Here is a 27669-nt window from a genome sequence, read left to right on the forward strand (position 1 = left end):
CCAGGAAACGAGGTTGTCCCCAAGAAAACAACAATACCCCGATGTGGAACGACGGGTGTCGGGACAACCTCCCCAGTCAGCGTCAGTATAAGTAATCAAGCAAGTAGGAGCTGAAGGATATAAATGTAAGTCGTGATCAATAATACCCTGAATATAACGCAGAATGCGTTTTAACGCATCAAAATGCGGCTCCCTGGGATCATGCATAAATAAACACACCTGTTGTACCGCATAAGCAATATCCAGACGAGTGAAAGTAAGATACTGAAGTGCGCCTGCAAGACTGCGATACAAAGTAGGATCCCGGATGGAGAACCCGAATTGGCACTAAGTTTAGACTTAGTGTCGACTGGAGTGGCGGCAGGTTTACAGGAACTCATACCTGCGCGCTCTAATATTTCCTGTGCATACTTCTGCTGAGACAATAACATATAGTTGGGTGTGCGAGTAACTGCAATCCCTAAAAAGTAACTCAATGGCCCTAGGTCGGACATAGGAAATTCCATCTGTAAACTAGAAATAATTTCCGTGCGCAACCTGTCAGAAGAAGTGACTAGAATAATATCATCAACATAAAGCAGTAAATATGCCAAGTCATTCCCTTGCCGAAAAGTGAAAAGAGAAGTGTCACTCTTAGCAATGACGAACCCCAACTTGATCAAAAAATTTGCAAAACGTTGATACCAAGCCCGAGGGGCTTGTTTCAAACCATATAGAGCCTTGCGAAGACGACATACATAGTCAGGTTTGCTCCGATCATAGAAACTAGGAGGTTGATGCATATAAACTGTTTCCTGTAAGTCACCATGCAAAAAAGCATTTTTAACATCTAACTGATGAATGGACCACTTGTTAGCCATGGCTAAACTGAGTACTGTGCGAATAGTTGCCGGTTTAACAACCGGACTAAATGTCTCATCACAATCAACTCCAATTTCCTGCGACCTGCCATCACATACAAGACGGGCTTTGTGCCTTTCAAGGTCACCATTAGACTTGTATTTATGCTTAAAAAGCCACATGCAATTAACCACATTCACCCCCATAGGTCTAGGTACCAAATCCCAAGTTCCCGTTTTAATTAAAGCACTATATTCATCAAACATTGCGAGATTCCAATTATGGTCTTGCAGAGCTTGTTTGTGATTTTTGGGTAGTGGGGATTTATGCTCAATGGTCAAATGGGCATATTTTGGATTTGGTTTAGAAATGCCATGACGAGATCTTGTCTGCATTTGAGGTGAGGAAAGAAGGTTGGGTCTACAAAGCATGGCTGATTGGCGATTTGAGGTGGAAGGAGGTGGGCTAGGAGTGTTTTGGTGTGATTGGGCCGAAAAAGGGGAAGGAAGCCCAGCAGAAGGGGGGGTTCGGCCTTGGGCCGCTGGTGATCCAGCGCCTGCTGGACGCGGGCTGCCAGCGTCTGGCTGGGCCGTTGGATTCCCAGCGCCCGCTGGGCCTGGGCCACCAGCGTCTGGTTGGGCCGCTAGAAATCCAGCGCCCAATGGCTGGGGGTTTTGGGTTGATGGACTTTGAGGTGTAGTGTGGGCTTGAGGATTGGGCCTAGGCTGCTGCTGGAGCATGAAATGAGTTAGGAGAGGACACCGAGCATCAAACCCCAAGAAATCATAGTCCATAAGTTGAAAATTCTCCAAGTTTTTAAAGGGAAAGGAAGACTCATCGAAAGTGACATGTCGAGATATGATGATTTTCCGAGTTGTAAGATCTAGACATTTATAACCCCGATGGTTGGAAGGGTACCCTAAGAAAACACAAGGAGTGGACCTAGGAGCAAGTTTATGTGGAGCAGTTGCTGAAAGATTAGGAAAACAAAGACAACCAAAAACCCGCAAATGGTCATATGATGGATTTCTACGAAACAAAGCTTGAGCCGGGGTCATGTGTTTTAGAGATTTAGTTGGCAAAATGTTAAGAAGATAAATGGCCGTCTCTAGAGCATGTGACCAATATGAGGGGGGCAAGGAAGCATGGAATAATAGAGTTCGGTTGACATTATTGATGGTTCTAATCATTCGTTCGGCTTTCCCATTTTGAGAAGAAGTGTGTGGGCAAGAAAATCTAAAAACCAATCCATTGTCAAGGAAAATTTTTTTGAAGGGGTCATTGTCAAATTCGCGACCATGGTCACTTTGAAAACATTTAACAGGACGTTCAAATTGTGTTTGCACATATTGTCGAAAATGTAAGAATGATTGGAAGGCTTGAGATTTATAAGCAAGAGGGATAGCCCAAACATAATGTGTGAAATCATCAAGTAGAACCAAATAATATTTATAACCATTAATACTCCGAATTGGAGAGGTCCACAAATCAGCATGAATAATGTCAAAAGCAGAAACAGTATTATTATTTGACTCATAAAACGGAAGTCTAACATGTTTTCCTATTTGACAAGAATTGCAAAAAGAGGGGTCGTGCTCCTTATTACAAGAAATAAAATTATTGCTCCTAAGAAACTGTAAAGATGAAGGCCCGGGATGGCCTAGACGATCATGCCACGGGTTGACTGCAGTGAGAGATGTGGCTAGACATGTGCTTGGAGTATGGGTTGTGACTGGATAGAGCTCCCTGGCACTATTGCATCTCGTTATTACCCTCCCCGTACGAAGATCCTTCACAGAAAAACCATTAGGGTCAAATTCAATAGACACCGAATTATCAGAGGTAAATTTACGCACAGAAATTAAATTTTTGATAATTTGTGGTGCAAGTAGAACATTATTAAGCCTAAGGTTATTATTTGGAAGGGAAGTATGACCATAACCAGTAATTGGAATGCGATGCCCATTGCCGACTAAAATATGATTATTAGTGCTTAAATTAAAAAGGGGAAGAAGAGTACCGGGATTATTTGTCATGTGAGACGTTGCACCCGAATCCATGTACCATCCATTCTCCGGAGTTGATAAACTCATTTATGAATACGCACTGCCTAGCTCGGTTGGATTCATCGGTGGGCCATATGTGGACGGCCCCATAGAGTAGGCCTGCTGAGGTGGCCTACTTAGAATCGGCCTAGGTTGATAGTGAGCTGCTGTGGGGAACGGTGCAGGAGGAACAGCCCACGTTTGCTGCTGTGGCCAGGCCTGTTGCTGATTGGGCATTGTTGCTGTTGGGCCCAATTAGGCTGCCCAATAGGACTGGGCTGAGGTTGCCAATGTTGTGATTGTTGTTGATTGTTCTGCTGCTGTTGCGGGGTGGTTGGAGCACCACGACCACCGGCTTTACCTCGGCCTTTCCCACGGCCTTTACTGCCACCGTCGCGTCCCTTCCCTGAGGCACCATCGCCCCTGCCGGCGGTTGTTTGCTGCGGCTGCTGCTGTGTGGGTTCGGTCTACTGTCCCGATTGGTGCTGGGAAACAAACGAGGTGTGTGGTGGTGAGGAATCATAATTCCGGCGGGTTTCTTCCAATAAGAGCCGAGAACGAGCTGTGTTGAACGATGGCAGGGGTTTGGACTGTGCAATCATGGTGGCCACCGTGTCAAAATCAGTTTTGTTCAAACCCGCGACCAAGCGAAGAACCAATTTCTGATCGGAAACAGGTTGATCGACGTTGGCTAATTGATCGGCAATGCTTTTCAATTGTTAACAGAACGAGGTAACATTGGAAAAATTATCAAGATGAAGAGTATTAAATTGATTCTCGAGGTATACCGCCCTTGTACTCTTGTTATCTTGAAAAATATCCTTGATGCGATCCCAAATTTGCTGAGCCGTGGCTTTCCTAGACAACACAGTGTTGAGAAGATCAACAGAAATCGTTCCATAAATCCAGTGCTTAACAATAACATCTAATCGAGTCCAAAACGCATCGGAGATGTCAGTGGGTTTCGGAGTCTTGGGATCGATATGATCAAGAACGTTATATGCACAAGCATGGTTCTCAAACAATTCAACCCATGTGAAATAGTGGACGTTTGTGTAGTCAAGGGTAATCGGGATTGCTGTCTTGATATTATTGACCGCGAGGGCCGGGTGAAATTCATTCACTGGTGGTTTTGGCGGCGGAGGAGGTGGTGTGTCGCCATCTTGGGACATAGCTGCAAGCTAGGTGAAAAGATCAGTGAAGAAAAAGGTTGGGCGGCAGTATGTGTAGCGGAAGCAAGAAAAAATAAAAACTAGGATCGTAACCTAAAGTTGTGATCCCAAGTTAGATTTCGGGAAAACTCCTCAAATTGGAGTGTGTACCATTGATCACTTTATATAATGTTACAAGCCTATTCCTGATCACGTTAGGAATCTAATAAGATAATTATACAAAATATATACAAATATATCCGACAAATATTATCTAGAAAATAATATCTATCACGTTATCAATATATACGAGAATTTTAATAAATAATAACAAGAACTTATTATCTCAATGTCTAATGACTTTTATGATTCCCCTAAAAAAAAAAAAAAAAAAAAAGACTTTTATTTATTTACATTCTTTGTTTTTACTGTATCTCCCTTACTTGTGAGAGGCATTCTGTAATTTTTAGTTACATCCACCTCTACTTATGTTGAAGAATAAAGCTCTCAAGTGTCACCACATGTAAGTGTCCCACATTGGTTGAAGAAGAGAGAATTAAACACTTTATAAGGCTAAGGGGCTACTCCTCCTATTGCCATATGGTTTTGGGATGGAACCTCCTTGGACTTGTGAAGTGAACTTTCTCTCTTGGTTTGCGGGTGTGGCCCAGACTCGCGTTTAATATGGTATCAGAGCCAGGCCCACGATATGGGACCTCTAATGGTTTGAGTATATTGTCAGGCCCAAAGTTTGGGACCTTTAATGACATTAAGTATTCTGGGCCAAATTGAATTAGATCAAGTTATCCTTGAGTTAAAGGGACCTTACATGTGAGGGGGAATGTTGAAGAATAAACCTCTCAAGTGTCATCACATGTAAGTGTCCCACATTGGTTGAAGAAGAGAGAATTAAACACTTTATAAGGTTAAACGGCTACTCCTCCTATTGTCATATGTGGCCTAGACCCGTGTTTAATTTACTCAATCTTTATATTTTAGGTAACACACATAGTTTGTGTACTCACTACTTATACTTGCTCACTTTTTTTTTTAATTGAATTATTTAATATGTATTTTTAATAATAATAAGACAAAGATTTATGTCGAGTAGGAAAAAACACAGATTATACATAAACGTATATGCTAATATGACAAAAGTCAACCATTTTAATAAAACACATCGAAAAAAAAGACTATTCATACAATTACAACAACAATATCATATAAATAACAATAATCTCACTATATATATACAACCATATTGTATATACACAAATATACATAAAATCCAATAACATATGAAAATGATAGATGAATAGAAAAAGAAAGAGAATGGACGGTGATGATTAAGCAAGAGCAGAAGATCTGACGGAAGAAACAGCCGCAAAGGTTAAGGTTAAAGGAAAAACCGAAAACACAATGAGCTGGAGTGACGGTGGTCCAAAATGTAACAATTTGAGTACAGCTCACGGTCACCCCCCGCCCTTCTCGATTGCTGTTGCTTCTACCACAAGCGCCTGGGATTCTTCTGCCAATTCCATAATCCTTTAGGGGTATTTTCGTCTTTTTACTTCCTAAATCATTTACTCAACAATTAGGCGTGCCCTTCCCATTATTTAATGCCAACCCATTACATATATCTTCAATTTATGTCACATTTTATATTTCATTATTGTTATTATTATTCTCATTGCATTTATATTTGTTTATTTGGTTTCAGAAGAATTTACTGAAGTGATTTATAGTTAAGGTGATTTCAACCAGGTTTTGCCTTTGAAAATTGTCATTTTTTTGTCCTTTTTACATTTAAGTTTTGTTTTATGAATTTTTTTTTATATTAAATTTAAATTTTAAATTAGTAGTAGGTAGAGTTGTAATGTTGTGGTTTCCTTTGTTGACAAAGACTAAAGAAGACAAATCAAGGTAGTTTGGTTAAATGATGGGTTTCCTATTTTATGACCAAGGGATTAAATTTTGCCATTATCAGATTGTTTGTTTAAGGATAATAGGAGAATGCAAATAAAAGACGTTTCGTGTTTGTTTAGAAAGACGACGATTTAATTAGGGTGGTGAAAATAGAATAATCTCTTTATTTCATCTAAATTAGAGTTAGTCAGGTGGAGCGTGAGGAGGAAATTGATTATAGATTTACGATCGTAGGGAGAGAATCAATAAGAACATCATTAACTTTTCATTCTTTTTTTTACTTACTCACTATCATCAATCTTAAACCACAATATGTCCTCATTTTACTTTTTAGTGCCCTATTTTTATCTCATTTTCTCATAATTCTTATCTGTATCTCTTACTAAACGCCCGTAAAATTATTTTGAGTTAGAATATTTTCTTTTCTCATCATTTCACCCCACTCTCTATTCTCTAAGGAGTCAAGAGTGTGGAGGATCTAGTCTCCGAAATTAATTTTGTGCTAGGATTGGTTTTTGAGTTTAATTCTACTCCGTATATCATGACACTTTTCTATACTTCTCTTAAAGAGGAGTATAGAACTCCATTACAAAAGTGTACAAATGACCTCTTGATCAAAAGCATGGAGCATAGTAATATTCCATTACACTACTAGTAGTATTACTAGTATATATGAGAATAAATATACAAACAATATTTACAGAGCTGTTGTATTTCAACTTTCATACACGTCATTCAATAAGTCAATAATGAATGTATGGCAATTCTTGCCAAAAATGGAATCACAATAGTTTTGCATTCAAACCATGTAATAATTTGTTGTATTTTTTCATATGCAATAAATTTCATGAAAGATCAGTTTTACATAAAAATTATTGTTCACGTACAAATGAAAGAAAACTTTGTCAATTGTGTAACATATGCATTTTGCATACACAATACACATATAGTATTAGCACGTAGGGTTTCAACATTCCTAATTCCATAAGAAAAAAACATTTTGTAAACTAAAAACTTAATATATATATATATATATATATATAGCGCATTCATCACTACTCTATATGTACTAGAGAAGTAAGGGTGAATTTTTATCTATATGTGGTACCATTAGAAAACCGTTTCTTATTCACATTTACTCTTTACAATAGCTACTTCTTCACCACAAAATATATTTTTTTGAATTTATTTTTTGTGCTTTGATTGATAGTAAGAAAATCATTAATTAAAAAACAATATAGTATGTGTATCTAAAGAAAATAATTTGTCCAATTTTTGTACTTTCAAGGGACCATAAAATCATAAATGAAGGCTATTAGCATAATTTTGTTATAAAGACAATTCATTAAGCTCTTAATAAATCAAGCACAACTTCAATTTTTTTCTCACCGCTAATAATGCGTAACACCCTAAATTCCTTTTTATTACTACTCAAATAGTCAAATTAATTAATCTATTATTAAAAATTAATTATGACCTTGTTCGACAAAATATAGCTACGAGAATATAGTAAAATACAAACCCTATGATCACTTCACTATATTGTATATACAAACCCTATTATGGAGTGGAGTAATAATGTATAGAAAAATGAAAGTTTAATTTTCCCAAATAGTTTAAAAAGTTTGTACTAGTACTATTTTGGAGCCTTTTAAGTGACACCTAAACACACAACTATTTCTTCTTTCATTTTCTCTCTCCTCTTTTTCACTCTCTTTTCTTTCTTTTTCATTCATTTTCTCTCTCCACCATCTCCAACTCTTTTTCCTCCACTCCATCACCACCTCCTTCCCTCCCATCTTCTCTCTCCTGTAAAATAAAAAAATAAATACCCAAAAACAATTCTGCTCAAAAAAAGTTGAGCTATTTATCAATTTCATTTATAAAGCTACACAAATTTCCAGATCTTCTTCATTTTCTTCTTCAATCTCTTTATAATCTGGTAAGTTACATTTTTAGTGCTCAAATGCTTGTCAAAATGATTCAACATTGCTACTTTCACTTGCGTAATCGGAGTGGATTTTGATTTTAATTTTTGGAAAATGTAGTTTAAATTATTGATCAGTAGCCTATATTTTTGAAATAGGATCGTTGTTTTTATTTTGAATTTCGATTTTTTTGTTTGTTGATTTCAAGTTGATAATGTTGTGCTACTTAATTTAAATTTCGATAGTATCGAGTTTTTGAATCCGGATGTGTTTTTTTTTTTTACTTTTAGTAATTTCCTAATCCTCGAAGTTTTGAACAAATTTTAATTATTTTTGTTTCCAATTTTGCTTAATCAGGAATTTTACGCTATCACTAGAATGCTAATTTCAATTATTTAAAAATATTTGTTATTATTTTTTCTTTCTGAGGTTTAATTAAATAATGCAAGTATTTTTAATGGAGTAGGAACTAGAACTTAACTTTGATTGGATGTATTGGAAGTTTCGAGGCAACTCTTTTGAGTCTTTTCATAGATCTTTAATATTTAGCTGGATTTTTTTTCTTCATAATCTGCTGTAAATTTAAAACAATTGTTTTAATTTTTTTATTTAGTAAATTTAAATATACTAGGTAAATTTAATATTCAGAGCCGTACTCAATGTTTAATAATCTTACTTTAATACTCCTTCCGTCTCATAATATAGTCTCGTTTCTCATTTTACTAGCCGGTAAATGATTTCGCTGCTTCTATTTTAACCCAAGAGAGAATTATAAAATAATTGCATTTGAAACATAAATTTGGTATTCCTATGAACGAGTTTTACCGTGTTTGAATGCTTTATGAACAGGGTGTTACTCTGTTTGGATGCTACTGAATTAACCGAGGAAAGATTAAATTAAAAAAAAAAAAAAAAAAAAGATAAGAATAGAATCCACCATCATATTCTTTAAATTTAATGCCCTTGAATGTTTTTGTCGTTTTTGGTCCCCCAAAAATTATAATTTCGGTTGTTTATTTAATTTTATTTATTTATTTTTCATCTGAACTCATAATAAATCGTAACAAGAAAAATAAAAAGGAGAGAAAAAAAAAATAGGGAAAGAGCATAAAATGTGGATGACTTTATAATAATAACTCTTGAACAGTTTATATTTTTGATTTTTGTGCTTTAAATTCCCAAGCATCCGCCTTAAATTTTGTTATTGTTTCTGTTTGTTTGTGATGATATAAAGGAAGCATGCTTGTAGTTGTTACCACTGCTGTTAGTATGGTAGTTGAGTTCTCTTTTGCTACTTTACTCAAATAGTGTAGTTCCTAAAAAAGAAAGCAAAAGAGGTCCTAAACAGAAAAAAAATAAAAATAAAAATAAAATAAAAAAACCGACGCTCCGTCTCTTAAAGTTTTTCCTGTTTTGATGCGATTATTTGTTGCGAAACAATCACCGTCGAAAAGTTGTGAGATGCTGAAGTGGAAATTCTTTTTTGGGTTTATTTTGATTTGGGTGGTATGACATGAGCTACAGTGTTGATATTAGTTGCTCAGTCCTTGAAAGGGTAGAGATACCTTACCTTACTTCCACAATTTTGGGCCCTTTTGTTTTTTCTGCTTTGTAAGGATTTTGCTTTTTTAACTGCACCTTTATTTTATTTAGTTCAGTGAATTTAGGTGGTTGATCTATCGTTGATGTGCCTGTCTTTTAGTGCATTCCTAGCAATGTATTAGATTGGATGTTCTTATGCTGTATAGTCTGTGTTCTTACCGCGATGAATGCTTTTATAGTTGATCTTGTTAAGGAAGGTTTGCTTTCAACGAATACTCGAGTGAACTGCGTGTTTGCTTTTGTTGAAATCATACGCCAACTTTGGAGATAAGAGGGTTTTTCTATACTTGATTGAACTATTGTCAATATTGCATGCCCTTTGTGATTTCTGATAGTCTGTGATGAGTTTGTTTTAGTTGCTTCGCTTATTGCTGACTTGTCTTGTATGGTGAAATGCAGTCTAGGATGGACCGTCGGGGTTGGCCATGGAAGAAAAAGTCATCCGAGAAGTCAGCTGCGGAGAAGGTCATTGCTACTCTTGATTCTGCAGGTGCCGCTTTGCCTTCTGGTGGATCTCAGCCAGATAAGGTTGGTTCTGTAAAAGCTTTCTTGTATGAATGTGCTGTGGGGTTTTATATAATTTTAAATATACAAATCTTAATTATCTGTTCTATTCATCTATCTATATTATGCAGACCAGATGGCTCTTCTCAATATGTTCAGAATGCCTACTCTGTTATTAATTCCTATGTTAAGATTTCCCGAGTAATTTTCTCAGAATATGATATGTTTAATGAATGTTTCCATTGTTATCTCTGGCAGCTTGCACTAATATTTTCAAGCACCTTATATTTCTTTTTTGTAATGAAAAATTTTGATCATTTTTTAGGTTTTGCAGTAGTAGATAAGCAACAGAGTTTATGATATTGATTTAGAAAATTTTCTTATTCATTCATTGTAATTTATTTCCACGTTTATCATCTCAGGGACAGGAGAAACATGATAAACACAAGAAGGCGAATTATGTTCAAATTTCCATAGAATCGTACACTCATTTGAGTGGACTGGAAAATCAAGTGAAGACTTACGAAGAACAAGTAAAAGCATATGAAGAGCAAGTAAAAGCATATGAAGAGCAAGCACAAACATATGAAGATCAGGTCAAAACATTGGAGGAAGAAGTCAATGAACTAAATGAGAAGGTCTCATCTGCTAATTCGGAGATAACCACCAAGGAAGAACTTGTCAAACAACATGCAAAGGTGGCCGAGGAAGCAGTTTCAGGTATGGAATTTTTTTCTAAAGAACTTTTTGCTGCAAAGCCTAGGTTTATAAGAAATGACTACTTATGGCAGAGTTTACATTCATAACTATATGAGTTTCTCAAATAAGATACTTTTTCAGTGTAAGCTTGTCAAGTCCACATCCTTACTGGCGTGGCTTTCCTGCAGGTTGGGAGAAGGCTGAAGCAGAAGCTTTGTCTTTGAAAAATCATCTTGAGTCTGTGACTCTGGAAAAATTAACGGCTGAAGACAGGGCTGCTCACTTGGATGGTGCTCTTAAAGAATGCATGAGGCAGATAAGAAATTTGAAGGAAGAGAATGAACAAAAGCTCCAAGAACTTGGGATAACAAAGAACAAGCAGTATGATAGAATGAAGCATGAGCTAGAAGCAAAGATTGCTAGCATGGATCAAGAGCTCATGAGGGCAGAAGCTGAGAGCAATGCTCTTTCCAGGTCATTGCAGGAGCGTTCTAACATGCTTATGAAAGTTAATGAAGAAAAGTCAAAGGCTGAGGCAGAGATTGAGCACTTGAAAAGCAATGTTGAATCCTGTGAAAGGGAGATAAATTCCTTAAAATATGAACTCCATATTGTTTCTAAGGAGCTAGAAATCCGTAATGAGGAAAGGAATATGAGTGTCAAGTCTGCAGATGCAGCCAACAAGCAACAACTGGAAAGTGTGAAGAAAATTACTAAGTTAGAAGCAGAGTGTCAAAGGTTACGTGGTCTTGTAAGGAAAAAGCTGCCAGGACCTGCTGCTTTGGCCCAAATGAAGCTCGAAGTGGAAAGCCTGGGTAGAGACCATGGAGAAAGTCGTCTGAGAAGGTCTCCTGCCAGACCTGCCAGCCCCCAGTATTCATCAAATTCCCACATGTCACCAGTGCCTGAATATTCCCTTGATGGTTCGCAGAAATTCCAGAAGGAGAATGAGTATCTCACTGAGCGCCTTTTGGCTATGGAAGAAGAAACGAAGATGCTTAAGGAGGCATTGGCGAAACGTAACAGTGAATTGCAAACTTCTAGGAGCATTTGTGCCAAGACTGCTAGTAAACTTCAAAATCTGGAAGCACAAGTACAAATATTCAATCAACAAAAGGGCTTTGTAAAACCTGATACTCAAGTTCAAGCTGATCGGTCTTCTAGTCAGCATGTTAGCAATCCTCCAAGTATGATGTCCTTTTCTGAAGATGGAAATGATGATACAGTAAGTTGTGCTGAGTCATGGGCTTCTGCACTAATCTCAGAGCTATCTCATATTAAGGATAACAGCAAGGAAAAGTCTATGAAAACTGAAAATGGGAAACATTTGGAGCTTATGGATGACTTTGAGGAAATGGAGAAACTGGCTCTATTATCTGATGATTCGAATTGCTCCATATCTATTACTAACAGCCCAGCCAATAAATCTGTGACTTCAAACAGTGTCGTCGCTGATGTAAATGGCACAAATGCCCCATCCAAAGCAGTGCCTGGATCAAATTCGGTGGCTAGTCCTGCTTTAGGAGATTTGGCATCAGGTTCCAAAGTTGAGACAGAATCATTGCCATTGGTGAGCTTGCAATCAAGAATATCGAAGGTTTTTGAATCTGTCTCCAATGATTCTGATGTTGTGAAAGTTCTGGAGGACATTAAGCATGCTGTACAAGAGGTGCATGAGACCCTTAATCCACACTCAATTAATTGTGTCTTTGAGGAGAAACATTGCTCAGAAGGTGCTACCGATCAGCAAGTTGTACCAGGGGATGCTGTGGCTACTACAGAGAAGGAAATTTATTTGTCTGAAAATGGTAGGCAAAATGGCCAGATTAAGAAGATTAGTGAAGAATTAGCAGCCGCCATCTCTCAGATTCACAATTTTGTATTATTCCTGGAGAAGGAATCTAGAGCAGTCAATGGTCTGTGTGATGATAATGATGCATTAGGCCTTAAAGTTGAGCAGTTCTCTGCCTCCTTTAACAGTGTAATGTGCAATGAAATTAGCCTGGATGATTTTGTTTTCTCCCTTTCTGATTTCATGGCTAAAGCTAGTGAGCTTAACTTTAGTGTCCTGGGATACAAGGGCAACGAAACGGAAGTTAACAGTCCAGATTGTATAGACAAAATTGCATTGCCTGAAAATAAGCCACCCCAAGGAGAAAGTTATTCTAATGGTTGTAGCCTATCTGATTCTTCTTCAAATCCTGAGGTTCCTCAGGATGCCAATGTTATGTCAGGCTTCGAGCCACAAACATGTAAATTCTCAGTAGAGGAATTTGAACAGCTAAAAGCGGAGAAAGATAATTTGGAGAGGGGATATTCCCAATGCTCTCAAGACCTGGAGACAACTAAATCTCAGTTGCTGGAAATGGAACAACAACTAGCCGGAGTTAATTCAGAGCTGGCTTCTTCCCAGAACATGAACAGCTTGGCTGAGACTCAGCTGAAGTGCATGGCAGAATCATACAAGATGCTTGAAAAACGTGCTGAAGAATTGCAGAGTGAAGTCAGTATCCTGAAATCAAAATTGGAATCTCTGGATAATGAACTTGAGGCTGAAAAAGTGAGTCACCAAGATGCTTTAGTCAGATGCAAAGATCTTGAAGAACAATTACAAAGGTTAGTTTGACAATTATGTTACCTTTTGGCAATTTTCAAGGTAATTACAGTAGTTACGAATATTGCTCATGTAAATCAAAATGCTAACGCTATTTCCACTTTTTAATTTTAACTGTTATTTTTTAGATGAAGATATAGTTGATAGTTTTCATAAGATGTTATACATTTCTAACTTCCAGATGTGGTGTTTTTATAGGAATGAAGGATGTTCTGTGTGTTCGTCCTCAGCTGCTGATGCAGATGACAGAAGCAAACAGGTATAAAGCTGATAAGAGAAACTTTTACTTGTTGCAGACATTACTAATGTAAATTTATGAGCATAAATCAGAACAAAGAGTAATAATTTCCTTTTTCGTAGACTTGAGGTATCATTCCACAATCATAATATTGTCTTCCAAGATCAATTTTGGGCTCCTTTCCTTGTCTCTTATTACTTCCTAATTTCCTATAGTTAACACACAAACCTCATTTGCTTAAACCAAAATATTTTTTCATGAAATGAACGTCAAACATAAGCATCTGGGATGAGTTAAGCACGCCTAACACCGAAAGTTATTATGTGATTTTCGTTTATCCTATTGTTTCAGAAGGCTTCTACTGAATTCTTCCATTTCAAAATTGTACAGGAAAAGGACCTGGCAGCTGCAGCAGAGAAGCTAGCAGAGTGTCAAGAAACCATATTCCTTCTTGGTAAGCAGCTAAAAACCTTACACCCTCAGTCAGAATTCATGAGTTCACCCATAAGTGAGAGGAGTCATAGAGATGAAGGCTTTAATGAAGAAGAACCAACAACGAGCGGGATGAACCTGCAAGATCTGGATCACGTTGAGATGGATACTGCCACTTCCAATAATCTGCAAAGGCTAGGTTCTAGTTCACCTTCAGACCTCTACAATGCACCAATTAGTACATCAGACACTGAAGGAAATAGCTTGAAATCGCCTGTTTCGAAAAATGCCAGGCATCGGCCTACAAAGTCCGGATCTTCTACTTCTTCTACTCCAACCCCTGAGAAGCAGTCACGTGGCTTTAGCAGATTCTTTTCATCAAAGGGGAAAATGGGCATTTAATTATTGAGCGTGCTGACACAAGGAAGAATTATGACGGGACAAAAACCACCCTTGACCATAAAAAATTGGCTGTTGCCCAGGTTGTTATGCTGTCTTACTCATTACAGTTATCTTGGATTTTGTGAAGAAATACTGAGGTTAGCATGTTGAGTTCTTTGAAGTCGTAGTGACTGTCAAAGGTCAAATTCTTACTAGGTTCCCCTGATGTCAAATAGAGTTTAGAAAAACATACAGAGTACTTGTGAAGATCAGCTGTTTAGTTCTCGGTTTACTTTGATGATCATATTGATGTTAAATTTTGTATGAAATATGGATGTATATGATGTTAACACCCTTCAAAAATTTCAGTGTTGATCGTATTATGTATTCCCTTCCTTCCTGGATAAAAGTCTAACCCGTTGTAGTGAGTTGTTGGTAAAGTTTCAAACTCTTGAAACTGTTAAAAAGTTGTATTGAGGGGTTTGTCGTCGTGTTTTTGTATGTTAACGTTGTGCATATAAATACAGATGGAATTTTCAAGTATTAATGCTAACGTTTGTGGTTCTCTTCTTGTTAGGTGGTTGCCATCATTTCACTGTACAAGGGGTAATTTTGAATTTTCCGATCATTAAACAATGACTACTTTTCATATAGTAGTATCATATAATAAGAACAAAGTTCAATATTAAGAAGGTTGAACATGAACTGTCAATACATCTTTAAAAGCTACAGCATGTTCTGTAGCCTGTAGGTTTCAACAATGACAGGCAACAAAATGTTACTCCCTCTGTCCTTTTATTAGAGTTTCATTTTTCTAATATTTATTACTCACATAATAAATAGAAATGAGACTCTAATAAAAGGACGGAGGAAGTATTATTATAGCAAAAATGAATATTTGTTCTTTCTCTGTTTTATCATACATGCACCATAGATTTTTACACTACCAACCAAAAAAATATGGTCATTAATAATAAGATAAAATACCTAAAATTATTACAACCTTTGTCCCATTCTTTTTTAATAATACAACTACAAATTCTTAAATGGACCTGGTTCACACTAATTTATTGTGGACCACTAACATTAGAAAAAGTATGGTTGTTTTATTAATAAAGGTTACTATGTTAAAAATAATGGTCACTATGTTCAATATAATGTCAGTTGCGTGTGTATAGACCTCGGGTCCACAATAATATTATTGTGGACCAGGTCCACGCAAGTCTTTTTGTAATACAACCTTTTGATTATTTTGTAATAATACAACCTTAAGTGGGTGTTCATTTTAAACAAGATAAACTCGAATTTTTGGTGAGTTTTGAGGTGGGAGAAGGGGAGGGGATATTCCATCCTTCCTCATCCCCATCACCAAAAACTCATATGTCCCCTTTCTAAATTTTAAAGTCCGCCAAAAAAATTGATTTTATCTTGTTTAAAATGAACACCCCATAAAGGTTGTATTATTACAAAATAATCCAAAGGTTGTATTATTAAAAAAAAATGGGCCAAAGGTTGTATTATTTTTTAGTGAAAATTAGATGATACACCCGGGTGCACCATGCTCATAGTGCACCCCGGTAAACAAAAAAAGGCGGAAAGAACATATAGTGTTTGATAAAGAACATACTAATGTTTGGCAAAGAACATACCAATGTTTGGCAAAGAACATACCTTTAATATGTTCTTTGAGTGTGATCAGTGTGTTCTTTGAGTAAAATTATATGTTCTTTACATTATAACTTATGTTATTTAACATATGTTGATAAACATATATGTTTTTTTGGGTTTAATAATACAAAGTATGTTCTTTGAATTTGGCGTGTATGTTCTTTAAGGTCGTAGTGACACCCAAATTCTATTTTTATTATCATATGTCATATTTAAATTACTTTTATTATCGTATATTCTTTGAGTTTGATTAGTGTGTTATTTAGGTATTAACTATATGTACTTTACAATATAAATTATGTTCTTTTAACATATGGTATTTTGAAATTTGATATTGAAATCTTAAATTATTTTTAATTGAAAATAATATTAGAGTAAAAAAAACTAAATTATTATGGGAAGTTGAATTTTTTTTGGAGAGATAGAAAACTATTTTTTGGGAAAATGATATATTTGGTAAGGATTTTTTAAGAGGTGATCAACATTGGCATGACTCGCATCCCGACCCGATCCGGCCCGAAATAGGGTGGGTTTGGGCAAACCTAAAAATGCATTTTTAGTTAAAACTCAAACCGGGTTAGAAAAAAGCCCGAAAACCCGCTACTTTTCTACGGGTTTGGGCACGATAAATTATGATATGGCCCGACCCTACTAGATTTTTTATCACCTCTAAATTTTTTCCGTTAATAATGTGTAATTTTTCAGAAAATTTAATTAAGTTTTTATCTCGTTCTTTTTATTATATCTTTATGTTCTTTGGTAATGCATGTTTTTGTCAAATACAAACATGTTCTTTATCAAATACATGTATGTTCTTTATGAAACACAGGATGTTCTTTCCGCCTTTTTTTTATTAATTCGGGTGTATGATGAGCACTGTACACCTGTGTGTAAACCACGGATTATATTTTTAGCAATTTTTCCTAATAATAAAACATTAAAGTTCTGAAAAAAAAATATATACTAAGATCAACCCAACAATTAAAGTAAAGACATTTTTACATGTCACAAATAAAACGTAGTTAGAGTTAATACATAACTATCTTTCGGGGTATTTTTCCCCAAAACAAATTGTTTTTTACTAGTAATTAGCATTTTAACTACTGTAGATGTTTATATGATTCAGTTATTTTTTGTTCTTGTTGGAAACTTGGAGGGTTTGATGCTTCTTTGCGTAATTACAATTTTGATTGAGATGCCTACAGGCCACATACTTAAACTACACAACGTATGAGAAAAAATAGTGAAAATATAGTCACACCCTGGTTTATGTCAAATCTTGAACTTGTACTTGTCAAATTTTAACTTACAGAACTTCAGATTGCTGTATCTAAACCAATATTTAATGAAATCTATACTTAATATTTAAAAACACAAACCATAATTTTTCATATGACACATGTCATTACAAGTCACTCACTACCACATATGACACATGTCACCCATTTTGATCTTTTTGTTTAAGTCTTTATACATTCTATAACTTGTAAATTCAATTAAGAAAATGAAGTGTTTCATTTCCATCATAATAAAATAAAGTTGAACCAATTAATATACATCACATAAACATATGAATTGAATTATATAAAAATTGTCTTTTCAACTAATAGACTTAAAATATAACTTAAACCAATATGCCATTTCATATCCTACAATCTTCATGTATATATACGTATCTAAATTCCTTTATCTTTTTCCACAGTTCTATCCTCATTCTTTTTTTCCTTTTAAGTTTTAGCAATGAAACAATTACGTCGTATTTCATATCAAAAGTTTCAACTATTGAAAAATATACCTACATATGAAAAAACCTAGATAAGAACCCGTGCATCGAACGGGCCAAAAGACTAGTTTATATTCAAAAGTCGAAGAGGAGAGGACCTTGGTCTGATCCTTAGATCAATATCTAACAATGAGAACAGACAAAAGAGGCGATAAACACATGGTAATTTACACTTCAGAAAAACAAAGGCAACCAATAACATAAAACTACTATTAACAAAAAATGATAATACACAAGCGTCTGAAAGTGATGGCAGCTATGCTAAAAACATACAGCTCTTTCACTTCAGGTCTGGCTTTTAAATAGAAATTAAAGAAAATGGTTGTAGACAAGTGTGAGGAGTCTAGAATATACATCACTCGTGTACAACCGCTTAACTAAAAATCAGGCTGTTCTGTTTTTGAGGGTGCTGCAGATGAGGTAGTGGCACCGTTTCCATTCTGAATGTAGAGACTGTTTGACACAAGAGAGTCGCTTACCAGGCCAACATCAGTATCAAAATTCAGTGCGCCCCTAACATTCCTGGGAAGATAAGAGGTGCACAATCAGCATCATCGCATATAGCATAAGTCTTAAGTCAGTGAATCAAATCTATACCTATTCAAACGATCATTTATGGCAGTCAGATCTTTGGAAGGGCTTTGAAAAGCATGAGTGCTTTCCCCCACACAAGCATAGTAGCTCTTTGAGCCGTTTGAAATTAGAGCGTCCATCTACAGTGGAAATTGTGAAAATCAGATACGTGAGAGTCAGTGTTTAGTGAACTAAAACTATTTGGTAATGTCAAAGACGGCTCAGAAATTTATGTTGGACAAGATAGGGCTGTGAATCTTGGTTAGCAGAACCTTGCAAAAGGATATAACTGAAACTGTAATAGATTCAGATTCCAGAGTACAGATTTTATGTTAAAGCCCGCTAGAGAAATCTCGACCTATATCCATGGAATACACCTATAAAGAGAAGAAATTTTCCCTGGCTACTTATATACTTAGTCTTCCAGGATGACTCAATTTAAACAAAAGATTTAAACTTAATATAAATTCTTTGTATGAGAACTAATGATACCTTGGATGAGCGCAATGGGGAGACATAGACATTCTTTGACACTTTCTTCGGAGACATGTCAGGAAGACTTGGGAATGTAGATAACTTAGGTGATCCAGGGCATTGACCTAATTAACAAGTAAAAAATGAAGCTAAGCCTTGCTAACAATGAAAGTTTCATAATGTTTTCTTCTTTTCATTTTCTATATAAGCAAAAACAAAATACTCATCACAATGCATACCATCTTTGTCGTTATTACTTTCGGGAATTAAATCAGTTCTCGTGCATGCAGCATGAGGGCCAAGCTCAACGAGAAGAGGCTTCACAGAAGGTATAAAGACCTCGTTGTAAAATGTTATGATGTCAACATGATCCTGCCCTTGTCTCTGTTAGAAGATCAAGCGAAAGCTCAGATTTTAGCCACCTTACCAATGATGTTAAAAACACTTGTTAGCTACAGTACTACTTCAGCTAAGCAGCTTTCACTGAACTTACATTTCTGCGTGAAGAAGACCAGTCAACAAATACACTGCGAAAAACATGGGGTTTACACTGAGGCTGCTTGCGGTAGTTTATAATAATCTCCTTGAATGTAAGGTCATATTGAGAAATCTGAAAACAAGCAAAGTTATTCAAAATGTTCAAGAAGCATGATGTGAGAGCCAAGTTAAGCCCCATTATATTATTGAGATGTTGTTTTAGTTAAGTTAAAATATACAGACCTTTGCAACTCCATACACAGAACACAGGATTATTTGGTCAATGTGGCGATTGAAAAAAAGTGAGGTCCGCTGATTAAGAATTTTCTGGAACAGACAGTATACACTCTCCCTCATTTGTTGAGTCTCAGATTGCTTGTCAGGCTTTTCTAGCCTTTCAATTATACCATTTATTCTGACAGCGGCCAACTTCGCAATCTGATACAAGAATGCAAAATATCTAAGTTACAATTCCAACAGAAGGTCCAACTATTCAAACCAAGCAACAATTTTATATATAGTAATACTTTTGCTTTAATTACTTGCAACACTTTCCATTTCATGCTTGCCAATGCAAAATTTCAATCACCAATATTGTTAATTACTGGTACGTAAAAAATTATGAAATTTGATAATATGAAAGTGTAAATCAAGACTAATCTAATAAGATCCCATATGACTTTTTTTCCTTATTTAAAAGTCATCAATGCTAGTGTTTTTGGGGGAAGTGTATGAGTATATGAATAGGGTAAAAGTCAAAGTGGAGTATATGAATAGTGTAAAAGTCAAAGTGGAGTACGTAAATAGTGTAAAAGTCAAAGTGGAGTACGTAAATAGTGTATAAGTAAAAGTAAAGTATATGAATATTGTAAAAGAGAATAAAAAGTGGACGTATTTTTTTAGGGAAGGGAGAGGGGTCGAGAAAAAGGCCAGAGAGTAAATATGTGAAATTCGAATACAAGATAACCGAGTGCATTTAGTAAGAGGCGCCAAATCAGGCAGGTAAAACTAGGTCAAGATACTCAACAGAGTGAAAATGACCAAGAACACTCAGTTTGCTGTTAAAATGCAACAGCATCTCATACCTTACTGAAGAATATATTGATCCCAGTCTCTGCACAAGTTTCTCCTCCACCACCAGGACTCAGCCTTGTTGGACTGAAAAAAAAACCATAACCCAAAGTACAAATAAATCTTCCAAATCATAGTGATGAAAGATGCCTTTTCCAAAACACTAAATAATACGTAAATAAGTATGAATTTACAGGTCCTTCCAACTAACTTAATAGTTTACATTTTACAGTACCTTGCAAAAGCAGACTGCAAAGCTGGAGGAGTAAGCTTCTGCTTGAGGTTGTTTATCAAACGATCCTTCACAGGTGATGTAAAGGAGCTGCGCTCTACAAGAATGCTACGATACTCTGTGCAAGCTCTTTTTGGAGACCTAATATCTCCATTTGTTGCTACAATTGACAGCACGGATATAATATAGTCAGAAAATTTGTAATTTACACTGCAATAACATACTTGTCACAAATCTAAAACAAGTAGCAACAGCCAACAGGTGAAAGTTTGACCATAGATGTCTACTTATGATACGATACTATCTCACTCCCTTGTCTAAACAATGCAATCTACAGGCAGGAGACTAGGAGAGCAGAGAGTCAAAATATGCTAATTTTGACAAAATGTATGCAGGGAAGCAGGAAACATAAGAATCCCGAAACCTGCATAATCCTCATGCTAAATTTCCTAGAACCCTCCTCTCCATTGTTACATAACCTAAAAGTTAAACAAATTGTGATAAGCTTGCACCAAACTGATTCGGTCGTGAAAACTACATAATCAAAACCCAAGTCACAAAACCCCATATGTAAACAGCTCAAACAGTCTGAATTCACATTATGTATTTTATCAATTATTTGAAGATAAAAACCGAATAGAATTTTATTTCGTGGGTGAAGAAAAATAAGATGACTATCTACCTGCAGCAGCCTCATTTTTAAATGATGGCAGAGGAGGTAAGCCTCCAGTGGACATGTTAATATGTACAGCAATTGCATCTAGGGAGGGCATTGGCTCAGCCAGCAATCCGAAACGATTTATTTCAGCAGACAGAGCTGGTCTCGCAATAATCAAAGAATTGTACATTGAGGAACCCTTTTCCCAAACCATGCTCTCCAACAGTCTCTCTTCCAAGGAATTTAAATGCCTTCTAAGCTCTCTTGGAAGAGAATCCTCATGTCTAATAAAACTTTCAATCACCTTACTAAGATCAAAAGCTGTAATGCCAGTTTTCTCTAATACTGCTGGAAACAACATTGTCACTGTCTTATGAGTGGCCAAAACCAGTTCTGCAGAACATGAAAGCATGCATCTGTGAAACCTTTCATTGGTTAGCAAAGAGGTCAAATTATTTGCATGCAACAACTGAGCCTCTGATGCGCACATTGTCTCCAAAACCCTGTAGTACAGTTTTAAACCTTCCAGCCGTCTTTGTTGTGCCCATATGTTGTCCGTCAAGTTAGAATTTGGTAGTTTCCCAGAAACACCTCTCTCCCCAAGAGCACTATTAGGAAAAATGGCCTCCATAATAATATGAGCTCTACGTACAACCTCATTACTTATGTTCCTATCACATGACATAAGGTACTTCTCCAGCTCAGGAGATGGCTTGGATGGAAGTGGAGAAATGTAAGTACGAAGCCATTTAGCAGTTGTCATTGCAGTGCTCACTGGTGTAGATATCATTCTTATGTTGACACCACCACGAGCCCCATTTAAATGAAGTGAAGGTGATCGGCAAGGTGAAAGTGGACTTCCAATTGTTTTTGTTGGAGAGGTCATTACATCTAAATTTCTCTGAATTTATGAGTAAAAAAACAAAAAAAGAAAAGAAAGAAAGGATTATTAGAATGCATTAAAACATTACTTATACAATGCGCTCAGTCCTTACTATATAATGAAATAACACACCACTTTAAGCCTTTCCAATTCATGGTACAAATAGAAATAAATATACTAGATTAAATATATATATATATATATATATATATATATATATATGGGAGGGATCCGGTGAGAATAGGTACATATGTGAGAATTCATACTTATATGAGAATTGATTTAAAATTTAGAACATGTTAGTAAAAATTTAGAACATGCGAGTAAAAATTTAGAACATGTGACTCAAATTAAAATTTTGAACATATGAGTAATAATTTAGAACATTTGTGTGAGTAATATGTTAGAACATTTGATTTAAGAATTAGAACAAGTGATTAAAAAATTTATAAAATTTGATTTATGAAATTTTAAACATATGAATAAAATTTAGAAAATTTGATTTAAAATTATGAACATGTGAATAAAAATTTAGAACATACTGATATAGAATATAGAAAGTGTGAGTAAAGAATTTAGAACATATGAGTAAAAAAACAGAACATATGCTTCAAAATCTGGAACATATAATTAAAAATCTTAGAACACACGTTTTAAAATTTAGAACATATAATTTAAAATTTTGGAACAAGTTATTTAAAATTTATGACATCAAACTTAACTAATTTATGGTTCAGAACATGTGAGTACTAAATTAAAACATTTGATTTAATTTAGAACACATAAGGAAAAGTTTAGAACACCAGATTTAAAATTTAGAACATAAAGAGTGTTCTCACATACGAAAAATTCTCATATAAGAAAAATTCTCACGAGAGCCTTATATATATATATATATATATATATATATATATTGTAAAACTTAATTGAGTGATTTATATTTTATAACCATTCTCCAATTGGTAGGAGACTCAAAAGTGCAAGTTGAAAAATGATATAAATCATATAATATAGTGCGATATTCACAAATGGTTATATAATAAATTTGCACAATTAAATCAAAATTACCTTAGTACCACTTATGTTAATGGCACCTCCAGAAAGACTCCCTGATCCAAGTAGGCTGTCATCCATATTAACAAAGACTCTTTCATCTATATCACCCTTGTTCCAAATTGCAGCATCATAATCCTTCTCTAACATGCTAATACAATTGGGAAGTGACGAGTCTTCCAACAAGTCTTCAAAGTAAGTCAAATTATCTGCAATCAATAAAGATAGTAATTGAGCTAGCCTGGGTCAAATTACTGTTAAACAGTCAACTACAAGAGCATAAATCTTACTGACCTGGGTCAATGTTGTCTAGATTGTCAGTTTTGCATTCTGATGCTGTACATGGTTTTTTCTTCAAAATCTCTAAAATCAATTCATTAGCTTTCCCCATCATTTGCTTCACCTCATCTTCAGAAGTGTCATATTTTTGGCAAAGTGATGCTATCAGGTTCACACCTTGATCACTTCTCTTTTCTGAAACAGAAACTTATTCCCATCAATTTAATGCTATCCTCGGATAGTAAAGTTACCCCTCCTCTCTAAACACCAAGGAAAGAGGTTAATACAGCCAAAGAAAGAGAACATAAATCTATTATGAGCACTGTACCAAATAATGGCGAGTCAAGAACATTGAACTTCCTCAATTGAGCAGGGATGTGAATGATCAAGATAGCCTGCATCAAATTTAGCTTTTTAAAATGGTAGCTAGCAGTGATTTTGATGTATATTCAATGGTTCAAGAATTTTACATAAATATAAAATCCTGATTATGAAAATAATCACACTATACAAATTCAGAACACTTTGTAAACTCATTCAAGCCTTCAATTTTCTTGCATTTAATAAATCCTTTAGAGAGGAAACATCCCACAATTCCACAAGTCAATACTACAAGAGGTGATAAGTCTTAACTTACCAATACAGAGACTAATCCATTAGTGCAGGTTACTAGGTCCTTAAACCTGCTGAATGCATGAACACGAAGGGCCAGAAACAGTAGCCATCCAAACCTATAATAGTCTGAAATGCTATCAGAGGAGAAGGTGCTTGCATCAACAACTTCCTCATCAGCTTCATTCGTCTTGAAAAATTCTTGGTATGCTCGCTTGTAGTACCTTAAAGAGACATGACACAGCAATTAGTCCAAATCAATATCTAACAATAAATTTGTTCAAGCAAATTCTGCAAAATAGGGTGAGAACATGATGAAGATTCTAGTACAAAAGATTATAAGGTAACTTAACAATAGGAACAATTGATTCCAAAGGGTTCATTGCATAAATGATAAATGTCCCCAACACAAAATCCAAACTGGAGTTTTGACCTCATCATAATGATAGTGCATATATGCTCATTCACAATGAGAGAAGATTAGAAATGCTACATAGTGCATGTATGCTCTGCTATGCCAAACATGATATCAATAACCACAGTACACAGTACCACGAAGTAAAGGCTGTCCCCTCTTCCTAGTTCCCACAGTTGTATTTAGAATGGTTTGTATCAGTACCTAATAATGAAGAAAGCTTTTACTATTCTCAAGTGTTCAAATCTGTCTTAAACTCCAGTCAGGGCTTATCTTCTTAGTTTTCCCCTCATACAGCTTACATTATTTGAATATACCAGTGGCATCATCAGTTTTGACTTTTGAGAGCATTTAGACGTGGTAGACAACTAAAAATTGCATACAATTTAACTCTCAATTCAAACATAGACAGTTTCAAAAGTAATCATTGCCTAAACAAATTTTAAAAGTCCACGGATAAAAAAAGGGAATAGATAAGTTTTAGAAAGGCCAAGAATAAATAAGCTGCACACACTCTAAATGGAAGATGGCCTAAGAATAAATTTTGACACTTCAAGCTTCAACTCAGATGCAACCCTACCATGGCTGGGGAGTTCTTTTGACTTGACCTTATGTCACAAATTTAGTTGTTGACAACATTAGTGAGGGAAGATATGAAAACAAATATTTTTGGGGGTATAAATGTCCGCACAGTATTCTAAAGAGTTCAAAAAAAGAGGCAATTAACATCAATGACTTAATGAGGGCAAATAAGTAAATAAACATTTTAGAGGATATAATTATCTAAACAATATTTATAAGTGTTTCCTCATACTATTTAAAAGGTAGGAGTATAAGTAAAAAAAAAAAAAAAAAAAAAAAGATAATGGAAACAACGAGAAAGCTTATGGTAGGACTCTGACGTTTAACAGCAAGTCTTTGCCCATTGTAAAAGCAAATCAGATAAGTAAAATAACAGTTTGCCCTACTATGTCAATCTTGTCATAATTCAAATGAAGTTCTTCAACAACATGATCAACAACATCGCAGCCCAACTTACTACGTCCGCCATAGATGGTATAAGGGAAACTTTACCAATTCAAAAGTTTACACTACAGGTTTACATGAAAACCACATAAGACAGACAAATATCCGTCACAGAGTGTTATGAACAATGACATCCCAAATACAGCCATCAGCACAAAGAGCTCTGGAACTTCAATATTAACTATAATTATAAGCAACGCAGTAAATCTGGCATGATTAGCAAAAGCCCAGTTTTAGTGAATTTTAGTCCACAAAACAAAGACGTATACTAAGAAAGAAAACCAGTACAGCAAGAGAATACCTACTTGCTTAAAAGGCTCAAATGCACAAAATTGGCCTGCAACTCTTTCACCTGATCAGAGAATAAGTGGATCAATACGTTAACAAAGAAAAAAGCATCTGAAGTCAGATGTTCCACATACCTCGAGTCTCTTCTCCCAATCTTCACCATACATGTTACTTAAGATTGGGCCAACCTTAACAACAAACTGAGGAAGCTCTTTGAAGAAATCTACAAGACTGGTAAAAGAAAATAGAAACAATCACATCCTGAACAGCAAAATCGGTCCACTTATAAAAATGTGATAATCAATATCATAGGAAGACGATGTACTTCAACTTCACGGCTTTTAGTATCTGACACAAAGTAACTCCACTCTGATTACCAACTTCATTCTTATCTCTTTTAGTTCCCTCACCCAGTCTCTTACTGGTGTAGAGAACAAAGGCAAACATATATCTCTCCAATTCCTCAGGCTGAAATCAGAGATGTGCAGGAACATAAGAAATTGAAAGTAAACATGAATAACCAACAACTATCATGATAAACTACGTTACTTGGACTCTTCAATTCACCTTAGTACCTGAGTACAATCCTAGACAATCTGACAAGGAGCTGGACACTTCCATAGTCCATTTCGGGTCATATCAAGATATATGACAGTACCCGAGTCCAAGTAACATAGCTTATAAAGCCTACTCGAGATAAAAAAAAGTACCGTTGTGCTTCCGATAGGCGACACATTATTCAACAAAATACTTTTGCTATCAGTAAACAATTTCACTGCGTCTGAAAACATCTTTTCATCCAACGAAAATTTGTTCTGCGAATAAGTTTAAATTACATAGTTAAACCCCAAATCCTGTAACAAACTAGGCAGAATTTGAACGAAAAAATTTGGAAAAAAAAAAAAAAGTTTTACAAAAAGGGTTCTCATTTCACTAAATATTTAGCATTCAACAAAATATATGAAATTTCTCAAGATTCAATAAAATTAAACAAGAATAAACACAAATACCTTGCAAAGGTCGGTGAATCGAGCTTCAATTTCACCATTGTTATCACTATTCAAATTAGCAGAGCTTGATTCCTCCATTTTCACAGCAGAATGATTCATGTATTTCTGACCAAAACCCAAACCAAAATCACCCAAAAATATAAAATCTTAAATTTATTCACAAATTCAACAAAACTAACAACAATAACCAATAAAATGATAAACAAAAACAAAGGATACAATTTTGTATGAAACTTACCACACTATTATAAAATGAGTCTCGAACAAAGCCTTGGATCGAAAAAATTGCAAAATCGAGAACAGGGTATTGAAGGTTAAACAAAGCTTTAAAGGTTATCAATGGAGTTGTCGGCGAAGAGGGTGTTGAAGGGTCACTGGAGATTTTGTAGGTCGGCGATGTATTCGGCGGTTGGAAAAGAGAAAGGAGAGAAATTGGAGAAGATGAACAGCATTTGGTGAACTGAGCTTGGCGGGTAATTGTATTGTTTAGCCTAGTACTCTGCACACATAACAATAATTTTTAGCACGGACTACGATGTACTAGTTTTAGATTTACGCTAACTATTGGTAAAGGTGTTAATTAGGGTGTTCAAGTCGGCTTCGGTGAGGTCGGATCAAGCGACTCAAGTTGGGTGCATTTTAAACTTGAGTCATTCTAATTGTGTCAATGCGAGTCAAAATTTATATGGGTATTTTTCGGGTTGGTTTCAAGCCGGGTCAGTTGGGTTAAATTTTGACTTATCTAAGGGTTTGCTCTGATTTACTGAACTGATATGAGTTGATCTGAATTTAACTGAACTTAACAAA

At 35.5% G+C, this 27669-nt stretch overlaps 3 protein-coding genes across 6 annotated transcripts; 1 reads left to right on the forward strand and 2 right to left on the reverse strand.

The window, feature by feature from the left end:
* Nucleotides 1-3604: 3604 nt before the first annotated feature.
* LOC145640005 (uncharacterized) lies at nucleotides 3605-4057 on the reverse strand. The gene has a single exon (XM_081691313.1). It carries the CDS (start codon nucleotides 4055-4057, stop codon nucleotides 3605-3607), a length of 453 nt encoding a protein of 150 aa, XP_081547439.1.
* Nucleotides 4058-7670: 3613 nt separating this feature from the next.
* Nucleotides 7671-14907, forward strand: LOC145638914 (filament-like plant protein 4). 3 transcript variants are annotated; one of them, XM_081689974.1, is made up of 6 exons: nucleotides 7671-7904; nucleotides 9892-10020; nucleotides 10419-10716; nucleotides 10884-13311; nucleotides 13508-13568; nucleotides 13938-14907. In XM_081689974.1, the coding sequence occupies exons 2-6, from the start codon at nucleotides 9898-9900 to the stop codon at nucleotides 14379-14381; spliced, it is 3354 nt and encodes a 1117-aa protein (XP_081546100.1). In that variant the 5' UTR covers nucleotides 7671-7904; nucleotides 9892-9897; the 3' UTR covers nucleotides 14382-14907. The 3 variants fall into 3 exon arrangements, with proteins under 3 accessions (XP_081546100.1, XP_081546099.1, XP_081546101.1); XM_081689973.1 differs by lacking the exon at nucleotides 7671-7904 and adding an exon at nucleotides 8603-9445; XM_081689975.1 differs by lacking the exon at nucleotides 7671-7904 and adding an exon at nucleotides 8604-9501.
* Nucleotides 14908-17958: 3051 nt separating this feature from the next.
* Nucleotides 17959-27387, reverse strand: LOC145640914 (retinoblastoma-related protein-like). Of its 2 annotated transcripts, XM_081692142.1 has the most exons (19): nucleotides 27101-27386; nucleotides 26863-26967; nucleotides 26563-26667; nucleotides 26178-26320; nucleotides 25987-26083; nucleotides 25870-25916; nucleotides 24149-24347; nucleotides 23840-23906; nucleotides 23527-23706; nucleotides 23248-23441; nucleotides 21321-22197; nucleotides 20642-20798; nucleotides 20421-20493; nucleotides 19579-19773; nucleotides 19352-19468; nucleotides 19098-19242; nucleotides 18877-18983; nucleotides 18409-18524; nucleotides 17959-18333 (listed from the first exon to the last, which is right to left on the reverse strand). In XM_081692142.1, exons 2-19 carry the CDS (start codon nucleotides 26959-26961, stop codon nucleotides 18189-18191), a joined length of 3063 nt encoding a protein of 1020 aa, XP_081548268.1. In that variant the 5' UTR covers nucleotides 26962-26967; nucleotides 27101-27386; the 3' UTR covers nucleotides 17959-18188. The 2 variants fall into 2 exon arrangements, with proteins under 2 accessions (XP_081548268.1, XP_081548269.1); XM_081692143.1 differs by lacking the exon at nucleotides 18409-18524 and having other exon boundaries at nucleotides 18196-18333; nucleotides 27101-27387.
* Between the last annotated feature and the right edge of the window lie 282 nt (nucleotides 27388-27669).

This window comes from Chenopodium album, chromosome 7 (genome assembly GCF_948465745.1).
Source record: "Chenopodium album chromosome 7, dcCheAlbu1.1, whole genome shotgun sequence".
NCBI lineage: Eukaryota > Viridiplantae > Streptophyta > Magnoliopsida > Caryophyllales > Amaranthaceae > Chenopodium > Chenopodium album.